This window comes from Alnus glutinosa, chromosome 6 (genome assembly GCF_958979055.1).
Source record: "Alnus glutinosa chromosome 6, dhAlnGlut1.1, whole genome shotgun sequence".
In the NCBI taxonomy this organism is placed as follows: domain Eukaryota; kingdom Viridiplantae; phylum Streptophyta; class Magnoliopsida; order Fagales; family Betulaceae; genus Alnus; species Alnus glutinosa.
Window position 1 is genome coordinate 7,204,284 of NC_084891.1, and position 22,733 is coordinate 7,227,016.

The 22,733-nt window shown below is 36.4% G+C and overlaps 1 protein-coding gene and 1 non-coding gene across 4 annotated transcripts; one reads left to right on the forward strand and one right to left on the reverse strand.

Moving 5' to 3' along the window:
- Positions 1 to 6,036: 6,036 nt before the first annotated feature.
- Positions 6,037 to 20,115, reverse strand: LOC133870335 (cryptochrome DASH, chloroplastic/mitochondrial-like). 3 transcript variants are annotated; one of them, XM_062307427.1, is made up of 21 exons: positions 20,027 to 20,091; positions 19,688 to 19,880; positions 18,899 to 19,028; positions 18,661 to 18,739; positions 18,294 to 18,432; positions 18,044 to 18,135; positions 17,227 to 17,372; positions 16,672 to 16,745; positions 12,889 to 13,417; positions 12,279 to 12,418; positions 11,952 to 12,164; positions 11,711 to 11,836; positions 11,503 to 11,577; positions 10,259 to 10,375; positions 10,121 to 10,167; positions 9,308 to 9,384; positions 9,012 to 9,087; positions 8,420 to 8,489; positions 8,201 to 8,324; positions 7,165 to 7,214; positions 6,037 to 6,487 (listed from the first exon to the last, which is right to left on the reverse strand). In XM_062307427.1, exons 9-21 carry the CDS (start codon positions 13,289 to 13,291, stop codon positions 6,269 to 6,271), a joined length of 1,737 nt encoding a protein of 578 aa, XP_062163411.1. In that variant the 5' UTR covers positions 13,292 to 13,417; positions 16,672 to 16,745; positions 17,227 to 17,372; positions 18,044 to 18,135; positions 18,294 to 18,432; positions 18,661 to 18,739; positions 18,899 to 19,028; positions 19,688 to 19,880; positions 20,027 to 20,091; the 3' UTR covers positions 6,037 to 6,268. The 3 variants fall into 3 exon arrangements, with proteins under 3 accessions (XP_062163411.1, XP_062163409.1, XP_062163410.1); XM_062307425.1 differs by lacking the exons at positions 18,044 to 18,135; positions 18,294 to 18,432 and having other exon boundaries at positions 18,859 to 19,028; positions 19,688 to 19,830; positions 20,027 to 20,115; XM_062307426.1 differs by lacking the exons at positions 18,044 to 18,135; positions 18,294 to 18,432 and having other exon boundaries at positions 12,889 to 13,309; positions 18,859 to 19,028.
- Positions 20,116 to 22,186: 2,071 nt separating this feature from the next.
- Positions 22,187 to 22,397, forward strand: LOC133872143 (small nucleolar RNA U3). Its single transcript, XR_009900986.1, has one exon. It is a non-coding gene; the product is annotated as a small nucleolar RNA U3 (small nucleolar RNA).
- Positions 22,398 to 22,733: the final 336 nt, after the last annotated feature.

Below are 22,733 nucleotides of genomic sequence, written 5' to 3' on the forward strand. Positions count from 1 at the left end.
CTATTGATGTCTTGTGTCAGAATAGTCCATATTCTATTCTTATCAATGGACAGCCCCATGGACACATTGTCCCCACCCGTGGTATCCGTCAAGGTGATCCTCTTTCACCTTATTTTTTTTTATCTTATGTGCGGAGGCAATGAGCTCTATGTTGCAGAATTCAGCTCGGGAATGAGCTATTACAGGAGTTCCTATTTCTAGAGGGGGGTTGCGAATTATCACCTTCTTTTTGCCGATGATAGTCTTCTTTTTTGCCGAGCAAATTTAAGGGAATGGGAGCATATTCAAAGGTTGCTTGGTACCTATGAGGAAGCATCGGGGCAGCAGCTTAACCGTGAGAAGACAACTTTATTTTTCAGCCGAAATACCCTAACAGCAGATCGGTCTAATATTGTACAAGGTACGGGTGTTCTTTCTACTTCTCATTATGAAAAGTATCTTGGTCTTCCAGCTCTAATTGGGAGATCCCGAGTCTCTACTTTCAATGACATAAATGGCCGAATATGGAATATGATTAATAGTTGGAAGGAGAAATTCCTTTCTCATGCAGGGAAGGAAATTCTCTTAAAACTGGTTATTCAGGCAATACCTACATACACTATGAGTGTTTTTCAGCTTCCAAAAACTTTGTGCCATGATATTAATTCAATGATGGAGAAATTTTGGTGGGGTTTTAAGGAAAACCATTCAAAAATCCCTTAAAATGTCTTGGAGGGGGTTAGGGAGAAAGAAATTAGCTAGAGGTTTGGGGTACCGAGATCTAGTTAGTTTCAATACTGCTCTTCTTGCTAAGCAGGGTTGGAGATTAACTAAATTTCCTGAAACATTGGCAGCCAAGGTCTTTCGAGCAAAGTATTTTTCCAGAGGGAGATTTTTTGGGATCTTCTTTAGGCTCTCAACCATCTTATGCTTGGAGAAACATATGGGGTGCTAAACCTCTTCTCCAAGAGGGTCTTTCTATGAGGGGTTGGTGATGGTTCTAAAATTCAAATTCAGGGAGACAAATGGATTCCAAGTACGTACTCACATAAGATTCAAATTCTAATTCAGGGTATACAACCAACAGTAACAGTAAGTGAGTTGATCAACTATGATATTAATTGGTGGAACGTACCTCTTATAGCTCAACTATTTCCAGCTAATCTAGTGGAGCTTATTTGCAACATTGCTATCAGTCCTAGGGCTATGCAGGACAGATTGGTTTGGGCGGGTACTTCAACTGGGCAGTTCATGGTACGGAGTGCATACCCTCTTGAGGTGGATCGCCAAGCTAGTAGCTATGGTAACAGTTCAGCTCAGGATTCTAATACAACTCTTTGGAGTTTACTGTGGAAGCTTCAAATACCACGAAATGTCCTTCTTTTCATGTGGAGGGCATGTAATGAAATACTGCCTACTAAAGAAAATCTATGTCGACGTCGTATAGTCGAAGATCCTTTGTGTCCTATGTGCAGGAAGGAGGCGGAATCAACCATTCATGTTATCTGGAGTTGTGCAGCAACCCAAACAGTTTGGAATGGATGTCCTACTCGGATTCATAAATGCTCTGTAATGGAGGGAGGTTTTATGGCTTTATTTGGGAGTATGAGTTCTCGGTTGGAGAAGGAGAAGCTTGAATTGGTGGGTATGGTAGCTCAGTGTATTTGGTTTCGGCGGAATAGACAAGTTTTTGAAGGAGAAATCGTACCCCCCAACTTTTCGGTAAAATGTGCAGTAGAAGCTTTAGACGAATTCAGGGCAACTCTTATCCAACATCCCCCAACTGTACAACAAATTCCCATTCCTTCCCTTATTCAGTGGTCTCGTCCACCGGTAGATACTATCAAGCTTAATTGGGATTTAGCTCTGGATCGTAGGAAATTGATGATGGGTGTGGGTGTTGTGGTACGAACTCCGGAAGGTAGAGTCTTGGCTTGTATGTGCTCTGTTTAACGGTACATCTCTGATCCAGCAGTAGCGGAGGCCTATGGTGCTCGTCAGGCGGCTGAGTTTGGTCGATTTCTTGGCTTAAATTCAGTCCTTTTGGAGGGTGATGCTCTTGCGATCATTTTGGCCTTGGGTAGAATAGAGGTAGACGATGGTAATTATGGAAGTCTTATTATGGATGCTAGAAATATCCTTCCTTCAGGGGTTTGGGTTTTGGGGTTTAAGTCATATTAGACGTGAAGGTAATATGGTGGCACACACACTTGCAAAGTTTGCTGTTTCATCTGAGCAACCCAAAGTGTGGTTTAATTCTTACCCGACATGTTTGTCGAGACTTGTAAGTTCTGAGCTTTTTTCGTGAGCATTTTAATGATATTACAAGATCCCTTAAAAAAAAAAAATTATTGATTTTACATTGTATTGTTTTTATATTAATTATTCTCATGTGATGTAATATTTTTCAATTTAATGATTTGATTTTTCAATTGTTTTACTTCAACTCAATTTTGTGGAATGATTCTTGGATATCTTTTGTGATTCAATATACATTTGATGATTTAAGATAATTTCATAGAATTGATTGTGCTTGGTTTTCTTTGTTTAAAAAAATTGGATATCCCTTGTGATTTATTCTACGGATACAATTGATGTTTTGATTTAAATTGGATATCTTGTTATAATTTACGGATACACTTGATGATTTAATTTAAATTAGATTTCTTTTGTGATTTGTGTAAAGAATTGATGCATGTGATGGTTTTGTTTAAAGCAAAAGTAAAACATACTTAAGAATTTATTGTGAAAACTTTGAAAAATATTATTGATCATGGGAATATGTTGCTATGAGTTTGTAAGCGCAGATTCCGATACTTTAATTTTTTTTTTTTTTTTTATTTGATAACATTCACTCTAGTTAATTTTGTTTATGCTTTTGATTTTTTTTTTTACAAAAACAATCTCTCAATTTTTAGAACTAAATTAGAGGGATCGACCTCGCACTTGCATATTAATTTTTTGAAGGCCAACCCAATTTTATTATTGATTTTTTTTTTTGTTTTTTTGTTTTTTTTTTTGGTGGAATGTAGATTATGATATTAATTTTGACATAAATTATTTGTATTGATTTAATTTTACAGATGTGGCCACACAGAATTGAAGGGGGGTGAGTTGTAGTTTTGGATAGATTTTAGAGAAATGATCCCTACACTCATTTCTCACAACAGCTCCACAACAAGCTGACGTGGCTGTTAATATTTTATTATTTTTTTTGTTTTGTTTTGTTTTCTTTTTGTAAAAAAATAATAAAATATTACTAGCCACATCAGCTTGTTGTGGAGCTGTTGTGAGAAATGAGTGTAGGGATCATTTCTCTAGATTTTAACCGCCCACGTGTTAACAGTCTAAAATTACCCAACCAAAATAGGAACTAGGAACTTAGGAAGTAGGATATGTGTACAGACTAAAAAGAGGCATGGCCGCATGAGCATTTGGGCTATAACTAATTACATGATCCAAATAAATGGGCCAATGCCCCGCTAATCCAACTTCTTCCACCGACGCAGCTAGGGGTGTGAGCGGGTCAGATTGGGCTGGATTTACATATTTTCTGCAACTCGCCCCACAGTGAACAGGTTTGAAAATCGGAATCTGCAACTCGTATAGTAAATGGTCAACCCGATAGGCTTCGGGTAGTACGGATCGGAATGGGTTCATGTAAGTTTGGGTATTCCTTTTTTTTTTTTTTTAAAAAAAAAAAGGAAAAAAAAAAAGAAAAAAAAGAAAAAAAAAGCTTTATGGGCCTAAACCCATCTGTGTAGCCATCCTTCTTTTAAACATCCCATCACCCCCAGACGCAACCCATCCTCTCACCATCCCACACCTTTTATTCCAGCAAAACAAAACGCGCCGCGAAACAAAACCCTAGCTTTTTGCAAAAAGCTCTTTCTTCTCTTCACCTTCTTCCCAAATCTTACATCACTGCTGCTCACCAATTCCATGGACGAATTCATTCCAAAAGAAGAGACAAGAAAAAACTCCATGGACGAATTCATCTCCAGAGAAAGAAAAAGGAAATACCAAGGCATCCCCAAAAAAGTGAAGAAAAAACACTCACACCTATGCGCGGCGGAGGCGGCGCCGGAGGCGACCCTATTGCCTCCACGGCGGACTCGATCATCTCTTAGCGATGCTCGTCATTCTTACGACATTTATTTTTGCGTGCCTTTCAGAGCGGACGAGGAAGAGCTTAAGCTTCACAAGAAGGAGAATCATGAAACTGCGTGGGCGTATTGGAGGTGGTATAACGTTAGTATTCATCCGGACGGTCCCGGCGAGGGCAACCAAAAACAGCTCCTTCCTTTTTGGAAAGGAAAGCTTCCCTTGTTCGGTGGCATAGCAGCCCTACACTCCCGTATCTACTTTTTTGGGGGGGTGACGTGTGGTTCTGGGTTCATTCGCGACGTCTACAAATTGGACCTCGACGCTGCTTCTAAGGCATGGGTCCCTGTCTCTCCCATGGTTTCTCGGAGATTTGAACCGTCCGCTTCGGTTTTAGGGGGCAAGATTTATGTCCGTAATTATCAACCTTTTGATCATTCCGGTGATCTTTGGTGTGAGGCTTTTGATCCCGTAAATGACAAGTGGAAACCTTTCCCTAGTCCTCCAATTTATCCAGGGTCGTCGTCTATAGTCCTTTCTGAAGCTCTCGAGAATCCAGACAGGATTCTTGTGGCTTACCGTGCACCCGATGATGCCTCTGCTGCCATCTTCTACGCGTATAACTTGCAGCACAGATCATGGCAAATGCTTGCGCCTAGCAAGCGCAAGCTCCACCCTATGTGGGATGATGAGTGGGTAGGAAGAGCTGTTACGGTGGGCAATACCTTATACTGGATCCAACGCGTAGATGACATAATCCTTTTGATTGCGTACGATTTGGATCTGGATCAGTGGCTAGAAGGGCGTCTAAAAGGTCTCACAAATTATGATTTCGAATCTTATAGACGTCAGGGCTGTGCCTGTCTTCCCGCCTTCCTCCATCTCGAGAAGCAGAGGTTTTGCCTCTTGCAATGTACCCTTGATGATTCCCTCCACTGCGTTATAGCTGATGTTTCTCGTATGCCCGACGGGAAGACTTTAGGCATAGCCGTTGCGTGGGAACACAAATATGCGCTCGAACCAAGAGTAAACGTTGGATTACCCGATGTAATAGCATATTGTGTTATGGTGTAAAAGTTTATTGTTTTCCCATTTGATTTGAATTTTTGAAATATATATATATATATTGAAAATCTATAAGATTTTTTCTTTGTAATACTTTCTCTGAAAAGAATAAATAAAAGGAAAATAACCAAACACTGCATGAATCAAATATTTCTAATCTTTACCCATATGGAAAAGGGAATTCCCATATTTGGTGGAGTCCACATTTGAGAAACTGTTTTCTGTGGTGACTACCAAGACAACTAGGGTCGACAACCCTTGCCTAAACTTGTTTACCTTGGGCAGGTTGTTTAAATTATAAACTATCCCTTAAAAAAACAAACATATCAAATATAAAAATGGGTATTTATTTTTTCTAAGCTATATAAAATAGATATTGACGCAAAGGTTAGGTTGTTTACAAGTGCTAGTAATATAATTAAGCTGAAGGAAACAAACAAGCTCTGTTGGTGGTGACAGGTACTGCTCAGCCAAAAAGAACATATCAGATGGAGAAAGAAGAAGAGCACCAAGTCCATCCTCCAAATAAGTGAGAGCAATTATCAAAGAAAGAATAGGTAATTTTGCTCTATACCTAAGAACAAAGAAAACAATTCAGCATGAACAGAAATAAATAAGAGCTCACAAGAAACAAAATCTCACTTGTTCAGTATGACACGTATTTTCAGCGCACAGCCATATCAGGTACCTCCTTTCTAGCTGATAAGGTAGATGATGTCTTTTTACAGAAAGACTCCCAAAATCATAAACCACCAAAGAATAAGAAAAGCATATCAATCCAAAGTACGTAATAGCACACATATCAAAAGATTTCTATGTTACCAACAACAGCGGCAGAGAAAATCCAGTGGATTGTCATCATGAAGTCTTACCTGAAACTCCAGAACCTTTATCTTCAACACAATAGACTCATTTATTTGCATTTTATATGAGCTTCCAAGGTTTGCCTGTCAAATCAACTTGTCTACATTTTTCACTCATGGGTTTGGATGCTCACAATTTTCCTACATTGTTGAGGTTAAAAGATTCAAACATATTCAGGGAAACAAGAGTACTGAAAAACCATTCCTCACTACTTATAATTTAGAAGAATGCCGTGCTTTATCTTATTTTTGAAGTTCTATCTCCCACACCCCCTTGTTTGTCTCCCTCCGAAACCGGTTTTTCTTGCACCCAAGCCCATACTCTGACCATGGTGCTTACCAACACTATTGAACTTGAGTGGTACAACTTGCTCAATATATGATTTTCCAGGAAAGTTCCTTTTATCATTAGGAAGTGCTCGTAACTGTGGCAACCAGTACACCACATACTCGCCTTCAGGATCATATGTCTGTGCCTGCATTTCCAGAAGTATCTTAGGTACATATAATATTTTTGTGTGAAAGTACATTCATCCGTATGAAGCAGGATATTTGTTGAAAGCTCCTACACCCTTTCCAATGTTTCTCTGTACTAATAAACTTACTTGCTTTTATATATCTATGAACTAGTCTTGCAACACCCCTGTACTCTTTTATTCATAAAAAAAATAAATAAAAAATAAAAAAATCTATGAACTAGAATGAAACTGTCCTAGGATCACTAATTCTTGGAAACTTATCTGTCAATTCAAAATTTTCACCTAGTTTTCTAAAAAACCAAAGCATGTTCAGCATTATATCTTTTGAATAGATCAAAAGGGCGTTGGATGGTGCTGCTTGGGTTGAATAATTGCAACTCAGGTCTGGTAGTATGCATATTTTCACTTACCATTAACATAACGAAGAAAATAAAAGATCTAGAAAAGCTGTAGTACATCCAGAAAACCAAATGCTATATGTACTTTTATATTCTTTTATATTATTCCTGCTTGCAAATATGAGGCCATAAAAACCATTTATTTTTCCCCAACTTGATCCACAAACAAATCTAATTTCAGAATTATGAAACAAGAATTGCATCTGAAACAACCTTTATAAATGCTTACCCACCTCCCAGAAAAGAAAAGAATAAAATTTGTGTGAAAGCACTCACTTGCTTTGGGATGCTGAAGTAGCGATCTTCTCTAGGGTCATTCCCAACCCCTAAACAAAAAGAACAATAAATGGCATTATCCACAGATCTCACAAATTGCAAAGTTAAGAACAGGAGTAACATGTTTAGCAGTTGCATTCAAGAATTTAAGCATACTGTTTAATAATAACCTTTTCTGTCATGGATAATGCTTAGGTTTTACTGGTCAAGGCAAATGATTGTCCAGTCACAGCAATCAACTTCTGAAACACCAATTTTATTTCCCTTTAGTATCCTGTTTTTTCCTTTAGCATCCACCATCTACCAATAGTTTTCACTTCCAGGACATCCAAAGTTCTGGCTTTAATCCTCCCATTATTGACAAACAACAGGATTTCATGGGGCAATTATAAAAATGAGGTAAAAGGTATATCCTTCCTTCAGAAAAAAAATAAATAAATAACATCGATATCATGCAATTTGGTTTCTCATTCTTTGCCTAGTTTCATAGTACTATTATGTAAAGGTTGCCGTGGGTTCACATTCAAGTCAAACAAATTGTCCTTTCATTATAATACTCTCTGAAAAAAATAAAAGGAAAATACATCTTCAGCCCAATATTTTGCTACTTATTTTTGTTTTTTTTTTTTTGGTCTTTTCTGACCCCAACGCATATCCCATACCCTGGGCAGAGTGGACTGGACCGCATTAGTCATGAAAAAAAAGAAAAAAGAAAAAAAAAAGATACCCAAATGCACCTCTGTAATCTCATGTCATGGCCATCCTGCTGCCCATAACGCCCTAGAGTGCTACTAAGATGGTCATACTGTTTGACACTTAGACTAGAATTGGCACTGATAATGTAAAAAATAAATAAAAATCATACTATGTAAACTGCTGTCCCAATTTATGAAGCAACCAATTTGAACTAACATGTAGAAAACATCAAAAGTACAGACTGGCTTGTCATGCACTCTACACTGAAAAATGCTTACATATACAAATATCCAAGAAATATATATGATAATGGGCAGATCCATAACGATGAGAGAATCACCTGCTCCATATGTCCAATTTCCATAATTGGAACGTGGGTCATAATCCAAAAGGCATGTCTCAAACCATTCAGCTCCCATACGCCAATCAATACCCATATCACAAACAAGAAAGGAACATACTATCTGTAGAAATAACACCGATTATTCGTAACATAGTCAACTACATTAAATAATGTTGAGATTCAAACAAGCAGTCTTAAGGAATTCTTGAGATTTACTTGACGTCCTCGGTTTGACATGAACCCAGTGGTTGATAGTTCTTTCATGTTTGCATCTATGAGAGGGTACCTAGAAGTTCACCAACCTTAATTATGTCAATCATGGAGCAGGACAATTTTAATGGACATCTGGCAACCTAATGTTAATGTTTGACTACATTTTGGTTGTCCAGGGTATATGATCAGTTGATCACCTTGTTTCATGTAGTGCGAAACAGAAGAGAGAAAAAGAAAAGGTTGAGAAAAAAAAAAAAGTGACCAAATAGATGGTCCTGTTCAGATGACAAATCACTGAAATAATACTTGTATATCGGTTAAAAAACATTGAAAATGGAAGAAGATAACTTCCATGGTAGATGGAATAGAATCATGAAAACAAAGAAAGAGTAATCACTAAAGATTTTCGTACATAGATAAGGGAGCATCATAAAATGTTACTTTCAGTCAATAAACAAAAGTGAAGTGGGATCATTTCTAATGCAGCAGATATCAAAAAAAGAATTATTTCATTTCCATGTGGCCGTGCACCTATAAAAGTTACTGAAATGAAAAGAAAGCAGCAACTCAGACATATGTGGAAACAACAATATACCCCGTACGGCCGTCTCTCCAGGATTCAAACAAATTCTTTTCATGGCTCCATTCATGCTCCACTTTTCTTGGACCACCTTAAAAATAGAACTTCACATGACTACATTTAAGAAAAATGTAACCTGAAAACATTTAAATAATGATACTTACATCGATGTATTAAAAACACTAACTCACATGCACATCATTAATATTGTGCATTATCCAAGAACACAGCGTTTCATTAAACCACAGATCCAAATTTTCATTATCTAAACTGACCAAATACTGCATGAATCAAATATTTCTAATCTTTACCTATATGGAAAAGGGAATTCCCATATTTGACTGATAGAAACCTGAAGTAATCTCTCCATATCAATTCGAACAAAACCCTGTCACATTGAACATAGATTCAGGAAGAGAATAAAAAATTCCCCCGAAAAAAAAGTTCAACCCAGCTCAAAGATTGGCATGTAAGTTGTGAATTTCCAGTAAACTTGCATTGCCATCTGTCCAATACTGAACTTCCAACTTCCACGGTTAACCCAAGAAATTATTATTTTTCAGTCTCTCCTGACTTAATATATATGGGGGGGGGGGGGGGGGGGGGGGGTGCGCAGCAAAGTATGGGGAAAAAAGTAAGTGGGTGAAGTTGGTTAAGAAAAGAAGTTATGACGATGTAATCTGAATATTGTTGAAAAGAAGTCACACACACACACACACACACACACACACACACACACACATATATATATATATATATATATATATCAGTCCCCACAGAAAAGAAGTATATGGATATTCTTCACCTAAATTTGCCTCAATTCTCTTGCAACTTTGGAAAACATGAATTCAATTGTGTCACAACCTAGGGAAGCATTAGCCACATATGCACTTATACCCTAGAAAGACTGGTCAAAGTTATAATTGGAATTCCTTAAAGTTATTTATACAGCTCAATCTGATCTAGTACATGACTAATGTGGGACTTGACAAAAACACGCCTCCTAATCCAGCCATTCAGTGTGAAACTTGACTTCATAACCCAGGGTACCAAAATAAACATAGAAAATTGGGAAAAAATCGAAAATCTATTGATAATCATATCTTGAAAGAAAAAAACAGTACCAGTATGTGGAATTATTTGCTTGCCTTTCCTGTTCATATCTCTTCACCTATGGAAATAAAAAATTAGTCGCATCCTTCAAATGTTGTATATCTATGCGACTGTGCAGTACAAAAGCAAAAATGAACAAAATTTTCAACCTCTTCATATATGAAGCGAGGAGAGAGGCTTCCTAAAGCAAGCCATGGAGAGAATTTTGTTGAATAATCAGGTCCTAACATCCCATTTCTGGTATCTTTGTATATCCTTAGAAAGTCCTTCATATACATGGCAATAAGGATAATTAGAAACCACATAATTGGTGTTATTAGTGTGCCATATAATTAGAAACCTCATAACATTTCTAATTGAAGTCTAACTTTAAGCAACTCTATCAAAAATCAAATCTTTGTAACTAGATTACAGTTGAATTTGAAATTGATCATCTTGGCCTATCTTACACCCCACGGATGCCCTTTGTAATTTGTTTAGTATCTAATGCACAAATCCATCATCATGACAATGGTTATAAAAATGAAATTTAGAGTCAGCAACATGACAGATGAGGCGAGGTCTACTTTTGAAGTTCATGAACTACACTTACCAATCTTTTTTATATTTACATTTTAATTATGATAGTTATTGCTCTTGAATTTCCACATTCACAAAGACTATTGGAATCTGAAACAAACAACTCTAACGCCACCACAAATTAAGATTTTATTTTTTATTTTAGTCACAATGTATTTAAGATTTTAAATTTCCATTCTTGTTGCAATGTATAGATGGCAATGTAATGTTGCTGTAAAAAACAAGTATCAATGAAAATATAGGGTATGTTTGTTAATGGTTTTGAAAAGAGTTTTTTTGACTTATGATTTGAAAAGGTTTTTTTATATGATATAAAGTTGAGAAGTGTTTTTGGTGGGGTCCACATTTGAGAAACTATTTTCTGTGGGGACTACTTACGAAAATTGTTTGACAAACTTTTTGTAAATTGTGTGGCCACCCCTAGTAGGTTGGGGTGGCCTGGCAACCACCCCTGCCAACAAAGGTGGCCGTGCGGCCATCGCTACTCCGTTGAGGTTGGTTGTGCAGCCACCTCTCTCTCTCTCTCTCTCTCTCTCTTTTCTTTTTTAATATTACTATAAACAAATAAGTTACCCCTAGAATGAAAACTATGCACTTGTTTTTTCAAAATATTCATATAAGGTGTGAAAAGTTTTCTGAAAAGTGTGTTGTGTTTTTTCATTTTTTGTAAGTAATATGTGTTTTGGTTTTTGAAAAGTGTTTTGCGTATTGAAAAGTGAACAATTTGTTAATGTTTTGAGAAAAGTGTGTTGGGTTTTGAAAAGAGAAATATTTTTGAAAAACTAGGCCATAATTTTGAGACATTTTCACTTGCCTTCTTCCATAAGTATTCGTTTACCCTGCCCAGTGCAGCACTTTCACCCCCCACAAACTTCATTCCTTTGCTAACCTGAATTAAGAGGGAAAAAAACGAGATGTCATAAAGTTTTAGGTTATGATGAAGGGGTGTATATCTCAAAGTTCTTATTAGAGTGAGGCTTGATGTAACTCTTAATTATATATGCATGTATGAATAAAGCTACATTATGTAAGTGGACTCCAAGCTGGTCCACTGAAGGAGCACATCCCCAATCGCCGACACTTGGTGGTGGCCCAAGAAATGTTGGAGTTTTAATGCAGCCCCGGATAGTGCATTTGGCTTCAACAAACTGCAAAAAGTTTTATGTTGTGAACAAACACATCTACCCACATAAAATACCTTTCCTACTTATCCCTGACAGGATATAATTAATGAACTCAAAACTATTATGAGAATCATCATGCCTTACGAAACTGAGTATACACATCCGGTAAACAGCTGGTATCAAATGGGAGGTCATCAATGTGGTACATGGTGGTACCCCAAATAAGCTGTAGCTTAGGGTTTTGAGTATTACTCGACCGCAAAGATGGTTGTAGCACAACTCGCCAAAGAGCTTTGCCGACCAATCTTTCGACCTTCAGCTCCTCACTGCAGGTTTCTTTGTGGGCATATACCTGACTAGATTATATTAGACACCCACATCCCATTGCTTCAATATAAACTCATATTAGTCATAACTAATCCATATTCATTTTTCTAATCAAATAGATATGTGGGAATCACTCAACTGTGTGTGCTCCAAAAGCTTCTGCGAGAGAAGGGAGAATTTCCTCAGGTTTTCCATGTCGAATAAGCAAATTCAGGCCGCGCTTTATCAAATTCTTTTTCATGTCAGCCAAACATTCAACAAGAAATTGCGCTCTCAATGCTGGCAAGCAATTACAACCACTCCAAGTCACCCCCACAAAACTTATATAACATTATTAATTCAGAACAAGTCAAAAAAATTGTTAAATCATCACTGATTCTAAAAGCTTAAACCGATAAAAAATGATTAATTTACTAAACTAATATTCTAACACTCTTTATCCTTAATACTCATATTTAACCGAAATGGAGGGTTAGTTGATGGACACAAGGTTTGAACTCACGACCTGAAAAGCTTAAGCTAATAAACAATTATTGATTTAATCCTGTAATTAATATTCTAACAAAATTGACCAGGCATACATACCTATAAACTATGAGATTTAAAGAATGGCATATATCCAAAGTAAATTGATTTTTTTAAGGCGTATACAATGCAATGTGCAATGCATAATGGAATCATTTCATCACAGCAAAAAAACCCATAACATTCAAGCCTACAACTAAGCAAAGAAACTAGTAATACAGTACCTCCAGTTTTAGGGAATCCGAAGTAATAGGTGGTGCCGAAAAGCCGAGGATCGACACAATAAACCGGCAATACCATCTCGGGCGAAACCCACGCCTTGTACAAAGCCTCATTGTCCAACACTCTCAGATCGTTCCTGAACCAAACTACGGCGGTCCCTAATCCTCCTCGGCCGGTCCTCGAAGACGACGAGGAGTACCTTTGAAAGGTTTGGTCGGAAATGTGGTCCACTTCGTCGGGGTCTAGGCCCGGGACCTGGTGGATCGTGGCAGTAGAAGAAGCCGACGGTCTCAACTTAGAGTTTGAGCTTTGATTCATGGTCTTGAATAGTGAAGCAATTGGTTTTGGCGGGATTGTGAGCTTTTTCAGGGAAAGAGATGGCACAGAGGAACAGTGAATTGCCATGTTTGCATGTACTCCTAGCTTGGATTTTGTAGAGAGAGAGAGAGAGAGAGATTTCAATCAGCTGAGAAACTGACACGAGGGCATGGAACTTTTGTATAACGTGGCTCCATGATACCCTATGATGATCTGTGTATGAACGACTTGTCGTATTATGCCAATTATACGACAGTTAAATAGGATAACGTCGATTATATTATGCCCTCTTTGGAGAAGCTATAATGTTTTGAGGGGACACAGAAGTAATATGTAGCATTACTTATAATGTTATAGCTCAAATATTTTCCTAACAGTTTAAAGTCAATGGTTTCGTTTGGTTATATAATTCTTTTTTTAACTATATTTTACAATTTTTTATAATATTTAAAATTGTAAATACTGATAAAAAAATTGTTTTTAAAATTATGTTTAGAGAGAATATAAAACGAATTTGAAAAAAGATGTTTGGAGAGATGAATTAAATTGAAAATATTTGAGATAAGTAAATTATAAAATTATAAAATTATAAAAAATAATATTTAAATTATATATATATATATATATATATATATATATATATATATATATATATATATATATATATATATATATATATATAACTGAAAAATAAAATACAATTTGGGGTGATTTTGCCACATCCAGCTTTTACTTTGAGCCAGCTCGAATCAGGTGTGGGTGGCCAAACACATCAGGTGGTCCAGCCACCACCCTCGGACACTTCGACCATTCCCGGGTTATTTTTAATTGTTTTTAATTTTATTTTTTTGAGTTGGGTTGAATTTTTTTGATTTGGGTTAGACAAAACCCAAGTAGAATTTAAATTTAAAAAACCGAACCAAACATGTTTTTAAAAAATAATTAAAAAAATATAACAGTACCCAAACATGAGCTACTCTCATTATGTGCCCTATTCAAGAAATAGGGACCTCTCCAATTTGAGCGAAATGGAGAGAACATTTTATAGTCAAAATTGTATTTTATTACATTAAAGAGCAAACATAATCTCACGGCATTTCATTAAATTTATGAAATCTAGTTTGAACCATAAAATGAATGCTTTCCATCCCTTCTGATTTTAATTCCTTTTGACCTCATTTTTTTTTTTTTTTGATAAGTAATTCCTTTTGACCTCATTCTAACAAAATTAATGAAGTTGTTGGCAATTCATGAATCAAACTAATTGTCACAAGGAATGGCACAAGTTTTCATGTATTTTGATCGCCTTTAAAAGAATTGTCTCTCTCCAGACTCCCTCATCCCGCTCTTTTCAAAAAACCCTTAGCCTACTCTGCTTCGCTTGTGAGGGAGGGAAGATGGATCCCATCCTCCCTCCCTCCTATTCTGGTTCCTCTCCGGTCTAGGTTCTCTTAGCTTTTCTTTTTCGCTTGGGTCTTTTAGTTTTGGGGTTTTCTTTTGTTGGGGGTAGTTCTCAGTGATTGGGTTTTCCAGCGCGCTCGCGCCCCGCTCGTGACCTCGCCGGCTTGTTCCGGTCCTTGCTGATGTCTCGGTCTCTATGGTTGCCGCCGCGCCGTAGGGTGGCTGTTTTTGTTCATGCGCTTCTTGGGTTGTAGATCTACAGGTTTTGGGGCCTCCTCGCCGTCAACGTGCCTCTCCGGAGGACTCTCCGTCGTGGTCCGACTCTTCTCCGCCGTCGGCACTGCTGCGGGTGGCCGCCACGCACCGTTCTGGAGCGAGTGGCCGTGGGTGTTTCTGTTTTTTGGGTGCTAGATCTGCGGCGTATGGGACCTCTCCTGCACACACGCGCCTCTCTGATGGCTTCTCCAGCAATTTCTGCTTCTTCCGGTGGTCCTTTCGGCTGGTTTCGCGCCGCTCTGGTTGCGTGTGTCTACACGTGCCGGTGGCACACCGGTGCGTGTGGCTCCACGCGCCACTATTTTTTTATTTTTTTTGCCTCTGTGGCTCTGGCTTTTCTTTGTATTTTGGGTTTGCTTTCTTATATTTGAGGTGTTGTTGTGGGGGTTTTTGGGGTATTGTTTGGGGGTTTTCTTGGGTTTGGGGTGTTTTCTTCTTTGGGTTTTTTTTTTTGTACGAGAGGGGGTTACTTTGTATCTTGGGTTTTATTGTACCATGGGGGGTTCTTTTGTATCTTGGGTGTTTGATGGGGGGTTCTATTGGGTTTTATTTTATTATGGGGGTTACTTTGTATCTAGGGTGTTTGTTGGAGGGTTTCTATTGTATCTTGGGTTTCATGTGAGTTTTGGGTGTTGTGGGTATGTAGTTTCTTATGGGTTTTTCATGTGAGCTAGCTGACTTGCTCCTATGTATACTTCCTGTGTACTTAGGGGCGCCTTACGCTTTTTTAATGAAATTTTCTTACTTATCAAAAAAAAAAAAAAATTCAAAAAGACTAGGGACTGAAAATATTTATCAGATGCAGCACGTAACATTGAATCTTGATGATGAGCTCAATCTTTCAGAAGTCCATTAGAGTACACGCTAGGATGTATCAGTCTCTCTCTGATGCAACTTACTATGCAAATATAAGAGCTCTTCAGCAACTACTATAATAATCCATCAAGACAGGGTCCAACATTTTACATAGAAAATCAATTTATGGAACCTTCAAAACAAAATCAAAAGAGAAAATAGCAGCATGGTAAGGTAAAATCTCCTCAAGAAAAAATTGACTGCATCCAAGTTCGCAACCATCATTAGAACCATCACCCTTACAGAGCCTCATCGCACCAGTTAATGACCAGGTCAGAAATATTGAACAATTCCTGTTAATAGAACGGATTGGGATTTTCAGCTAACAATTTGGGCAGCACAATTGTTAGCAGTTTAGGAAGCAAATTGCTGCAAATCCCAATCCTAATAAAACATTGACTTTGAGATATTTATTTTCTTTATACTGTATTACATAGTTTCTTTTTTTCTTTATAATGCATGACTTTGGGATGCATGCGATGTTCATTAGAAAGCACAAAGGGCCACAAAAGTTAAACACAGGAAGCAAAATTTTGAGGAGGCATCCAAAATTTCAAGAAAGGAAGAAGAAAATTGAGAAGCAAAGCGAGATAGACATCCAGTTAAACGCTCTTTAAACGAGACAAACCAGTGAAAACCAAACATAGGTTTATTCCTTTCTAACCAAGAAGAGGATGAATTTTTCAATACTGTGTATGCCAATTATTTATTTTTTTTTTTAAAAAATGCACACTTTTCAAGTATTATGCATTAAGCAACTACTAAAATCCACAGGTTCAATCACATAAGCTAGCTAGTCCAAACACAAATTAAAGATGCAAATATAAACAAATAAAAGGGGACAAAGGATTTAAATCATCATGCTGTAGCATATCATAAAAAAGAAGAAAAAAAGAAAAGAACAGTGGAAAAGACACTGTCCATCTCAGTAATACCTATTAGACATGATTCAGATCATAAGAACGAATGTCAATGATGGTACTTTTGTCCTTTCAGAATAGTCCATGACCTACAAATCAGAAAATAAAGCATGTGTTATTCTACTGATTTAATAGAAGAACATATTCTCAAGAGCATGATATATGGAGTAGTTTTCATGGTGATTATGGAAATCACTTTTGGTTTTGAGTGGTGATGGAAATAGTAGTGATAGCCAATAATGGATGGGAAATTCAGTACTCACCATTGTAGAGGCTTCCAAATTGCTAAATATTGCACTCGCAAAGAATGCTTAATCTTAGATAAAGACAATTACTTATTCATGTGATAGACAATCATCTATTTTAAAGCAAGCACTCTGCCATTTACCTGCCCTTATTAACTTGCCAAGGAACAAAACATTCAGCATAAAAACATGGAGATAATCCTTTAAAATGGATGCCTAAAATATCTACATACAATTATTTAAAAAAGAAAAAGGCTATACATCAGTAATCGGGAACAACATAACATAGGATTCCAAATGCAATAGGAGAACAAAATATTATTACCTGTATAGCTGTTCCATCAGCACAAGCAATGCAATCTGATGATTCAAGACCAAAGTAGACAACCTGATTGATAAGTTAGCTCGCTCACGCAATTGTCGTCCATGACCATAGGGTACTCCTATGCAGAGTGATAATCTAGAAGCTCCCTACCAAAAAAACAGGAGTGAAACCATGTATTATCAATCAGAAAATCACATAAATGCCAAGTTCAAGTTGCGCATACAACAAGCTGAAATCAGGAATGTTGTTTAGGAGCTAGATTTTGAGTCATCATAAGCTATGAACCACCGAGAAAAATTCAAATTAATCTTGCATAGCAATAAATAATGCGAACCTTCTATGTTCTTCCCCATTAAAACAGGAGTAGCTAAAAAAAAGCACTCATGGTATATATATCTAACTTCATTAGATTTAAGTAGAAGCACATGCACTAGAATACAAAGATATTGTAGCCTAAAAGATAATAATTGTAAACATCACAAGGCGCCAAGCAATTGAATAGCAGAATCAAGTTAAAGGGATCCAAGTATAAATCCAACGACAGAAAAAAATCAGTGAGAGAGGAACATTTTACAGTGTTGATAAAATGAACAATTTAGAAGTCGCATTGTTGCATAAAAGCAAGTTATTGAAAAGACAAAGTAGGTACCATTAATGTGCAAGGAAAGAGAGATCCAATTGATATAGGATTATAAGAATTACATCACTTTAGTTTTTGGATGCATCAATGCCCATAAATAATATTGAAGCATCAATGGGAGAAGAAGTGAGTCATATTTTTGAAAATAATTATAGAGAATAGCACTTGTAGAAGCACCTCCTTTTTTTTGCCCCCAAGAATTCAGCAATGAGAGAATAGCTTTGCTGAATAAAGAACCAGTACATGGTCTACTTTGTCATGTATACATTCTACAAATCACAAATCGTGTGGTCACTGTGGTGGACAAAAAGTCCATTGTACTTCATTCAAAAGGGTAGGCAATTTAATACTAATGTGAAATGAATCAATTGATGGATGATTACCCTAAAGAATGCCCAAAAAAATGAAATTCTGATGAGTATATTACCCAGACAGATCATTGGCCAATAAAGGACATTTTAGTGACACTAAGTCACTCTTCTTTGAAGTTGGTTCCAAGTACACCAAAAGATACTGGATTCATGGATGGAGCACCATGCTTTAAGTGCCCTTAATTTACATGCCGCCTTAGAAAGAAAGATATTGGATCATCAAAAGCAAATGAGATAGGCAGTCCATCAAAAGCAAGTACATGATTTGTTGATAAACAACATATTCTGCTTTTACACCATCTTGCCAGCATGCAACGTCAATAATCAATATATATATATATATATAGCGAAATAAAGAGGGATTTCAAGCAAACAAAATAACATTTTTTTAAAAAAAGACATCAAAGTTAAGTTAGCTCATACTGTATTCCCGGCATCCCCCACTAACTCAGCCATCTGCTCAGACCCAATGTTCTTGTCCATTCTCATCCAACATCACAACCTAAAAGTGCATGATTATAAAATGGAGATATAAGCACAAGTTATAATCCTTCTTGCCATCTCTAGAAATTCCAAATAACTGATGTAGTACATGCAACAAAATATAAGCATTTAAAATACCAAACAAAATCTTGGTCCAATTATATGCATAAGTGCATACATAACAGGCAGGTTGAAGTCACTCCATGCAATTTATATTGTTCAATTTTGCTTGAGACTGTACCCAGTCGTCAGACCTGATAAGGTTCATGACAGCCGCGTCCTTGTCATCGACCTGAGCCTTCACATCACTACAACACAAGGCATTGATTTGTCATTTTCCACTTTGCCTATAAGAAACCTAAATACAAGTTATAGATATCGTTCGGCCTTGCGATTTTGCGAGGTCAAAAGTGTGTTTTAAAACAAAATCGTGGAAAGTGTCCCGTTTGGAATTACGTTTTCAAATCGCATACAAATGAGTATTTTTAAAAATCCACTATTTTAAAGATTAAACAGTGATTTTACCAAACACTCAATTATGTTTTCATTAGCTATATTTTAAAATCGTTATTTTTTCAAACCGTACATTTTAAAACCGCTTAATCAAATGTACTTATAGTGTAGCAATTGAATAAGTTTAAAATTCACTTCAGCTCAAAATTACAATGTTAAATCAACAATTATCCCAAAAGTTTAGGTTGATAAGAAAAGATAGATTTAATTATTTTACCGTTCCTCAATCGTGTAGGCTCAAACTCTCCTAATAATAAGTGACGCCTAACACACAAAAATGAGTAGTAAATTATGAAAACGAAGTTTGAACTCAAGAGTCAAGATCACTGCCCCGTAATCCCATAATAAATTACTAATTGTCTTAAAAAATTAAATTAAATAGAAATGATGAATTTCATAATTTAATTAAAATTCTAATATATAGATATATATATATAAAAGAAAGCGGCCATACCGTGCATTTCAAGGATTGGAACGTATTTGAACATCATCAACAATGCAATAGTTCTTGAGTTTTCCGATGTACTCATCGACTAGGAGTTGCACCCCACGGGAACGCCTTTTCCCAACCGTTAATATCCGTATAGGAAGAGCTCTCTGCCCAAAATTATTGGTGAAATTTTGTCAATTCATACTCCAAACTTATGCTGTAATATCATAAAAAGGAAGTTAATTTATAGAGTGGAGATAGTGCACCACTGATTGGCCCGTGTATTTGCAAAAATTTTGATCATCAAATATGAGTGAAAATGCGGGGTTGCTGAAATGAAATGTGTATAGGGAGCGTAAGAACCTGGAAGAGGAATGGAGCCCTTTGTGTGAAGACTGGCACAGAACGAGATAGCCATTGGGGCCCTTGGGGAAGCAGAGAGAGAGAGAGAGAGGATATGCTATGGATAGCGAACCCGGACCGCATATCGACCCGATTGAAGGATTTGGTAACTGGATCATTCGTTCAAGCCTCAAGTCGTCAATGGTTGGGCCACTGGATCATTCATTCTATGGGTCAATGATTGGGCCGACATCATGTAACAAAATATATCCAAAAATATTAAAATATAAGAGAAACTTCATTTATGCTATGTTCGTTTGAGGGTAAAATATTTTTTAAAAATTATTTTTTGTATTTTTTAGTGTTTGATGCAATCGAAAATGATGGTCAACAAAAATCGTTTTCAGTTTGACCATAAAAGCCTCTTTAATTTTTGAAAAATGATTTACGATTTTGAAAACGATTTATAATTTTTGAATTCGGCGACGTCCGGCCACCGTCACCAGATTCTGGCGAAATAAATTCTGTTATGTTTGGCTGGAATCTAGTAATTTGTGCTGAATTTTGTCTAACCCAGATTCTGATAAAATTGGCCGAAATTTTGAAAGTACGGCCGGACTAGGCCAAATTCCGACAAAACTTGCCGCCAGATTCCGGCCTCCGTTGCCGGAATTCAACAACAGTAACCAGAATCCTGCCGGCTAGTGACAGAATCCCGTCACCAATGTTTTTTGTCATTGGTGATTTTTATGTAAGAGCCAAACACCGGAAAATATTTTCAGGAAAATCATACGAGAAAATATTTTACAACGAAAAACATTTTACGTAGAAACAAATAGAGCATTAATCTTCTGAACTTCCATCACATTTTTTATTATTTATTAAATTGAACTTCCAACATTTGAATTTTATTTTTGGGAAAAATCATATTTAGCCCATAAGTTTTAACCTAATTTGGATTTAGTCATTATGTTTTCAATTTAAAAAATAAGGTACTTAGATTTTGCCCTAGTTTCAAATTGGTTCATCTATTACTTTACAATCAAAGTTAATAGTTTTTTCGTTTCTCACATGTGTTTCATTTGGTACGTTAAGGTCCATGTTAGCAATCAATATCAATGTCAACATCCATGTTAACATCAAAGTTAATAGTTTTCCTTCTAATATTACAAATTTTGAAGAGTAGAATGATGAAGAAAATGATTTTTGTTTCCGGAGTTGTCTTTTTTTTTTTTTTCTTTTTTTTTTTTTATAGATGACTTAGCACTCAATGATATGTCATTGATATTAGATGTTAATATAGACATTGACGTGACAATTGAGACACACGTGACATATGACAAACCATTAATTTTGTCGAAAAAGTGACAAATGAACTTATTTAAAATTTGAACAAAACCTATGGATCATATTATTGAAATTAGAAACTCAATAAGTAAATTCAATTAAGATAAAAGTTTAAGGACTAAATTTGATTTTTTTTTTTTTTTAAACAACGATTGATCTAAAGAGTTGGTGAGAATTGCCACATCAATATTGTGAGATAGTTATAACATAAAAATATAATTTCTATTATTATTATTTTTTAAAATCATTTTCTATTTTTTTAAAACCGTTAAACTAGACGGAAACTTATTTATGTTAAATTTTCATTTCACTTTAAATATGTAATTTTTTCTTATTATTTAAATATTTATTTCAAATGTTTTACTTTTATCTTTCATTTGTTAACTTATGTTTTTAGAAAATAAAATCATTAGGTAAATGAATTGGACAAAATGTATGCTGGTTGTGGATATTACAATTGAGAAAAAATAATTTATTGCAAATTGTTAGAATTAACATAATCTAGCAAATAAGGGAGAGTTCAAGAAGCAAGTCGAGCCTCAGTAAACAGTAAGCACCTCGCATGATTATTGCTTTGAGAACATAAACCCATGAAAACAACGGTTAGATGAGGACATGAGGTATCCATTGCAGCCCACAGAAATAGACTCGCGCTCCGTCCCACATCGATAATAAAGGAGGAGAAGAAGTAACATCAGGAAAGAGCTCGATGCGTCCCGCATCGGAAAACCATGAAATAGGAAAGCTGTTTATATACCCCGGTTGTTATGGACGCATCGGAAAACCATGAAATAGGAAAGCTGTTTATATACCCCGGTTGTTATACAATACGATACGACCTTACTTGAACAGGATATGTTCTATAGGCTCGTACCTCTGTATCCTTGAGTTCTAAGGAGATAGGAACCTAAGTCTGGTTGACGAATCATGGCATTGTGATCAGAGCGTGAGTGACAGCATCGTGGCCTTTGGGCCATTAATGCAGTAGAGGATCGTTCTTAGCCATGATCGTGGCTGGGATGGTTGCACGACTGTCTGACAGACTTCCAACCACCTTTTTTTATTTATTTTATTTTATTTTTTATAATTTATTATTGTTATTATCATTATTATGTGTGTTTTCTTGAACCTAAACAACCTTCAGCTACTCAAAAGGCGCAAAGTTTTTTTAGGACAACCGGAGACTAGACGCCCTCAAGACTCACGGCGACGCCTGATCTGTATTTGATTTTCTTCTCTGTTTCAGAAATCTAAGTTATATGAAGAACAGAATAAGGAACACAATGGTCCAAAACGCATCGTTTAAAATAACATCAAAACGCTCCGTTTAAATAAAAGTAACCAAAACGCTGCTTGAATTACGCAACTTTCCAGCAAAAAA

Excerpts from the sequence above, each read along its gene's own strand:
- LOC133870335 (XM_062307425.1), bottom strand. The coding sequence starts at position 13,291 with ATGGCAATTCACTGTTCCTCTGTGCCATCTCTTTCCCTGAAAAAGCTC. Across the intron at positions 11,578-11,710 it reads TTGGAGTCCACTTACATAAT|GTTAGCAAAGGAATGAAGTT; the intron begins GTAGCTTTATTC and ends CTCTTAATTCAG. Across the intron at positions 6,488-7,164 it reads ACTTCAGCATCCCAAAGCAA|GCACAGACATATGATCCTGA; the intron begins GTGAGTGCTTTC and ends CTGGAAATGCAG.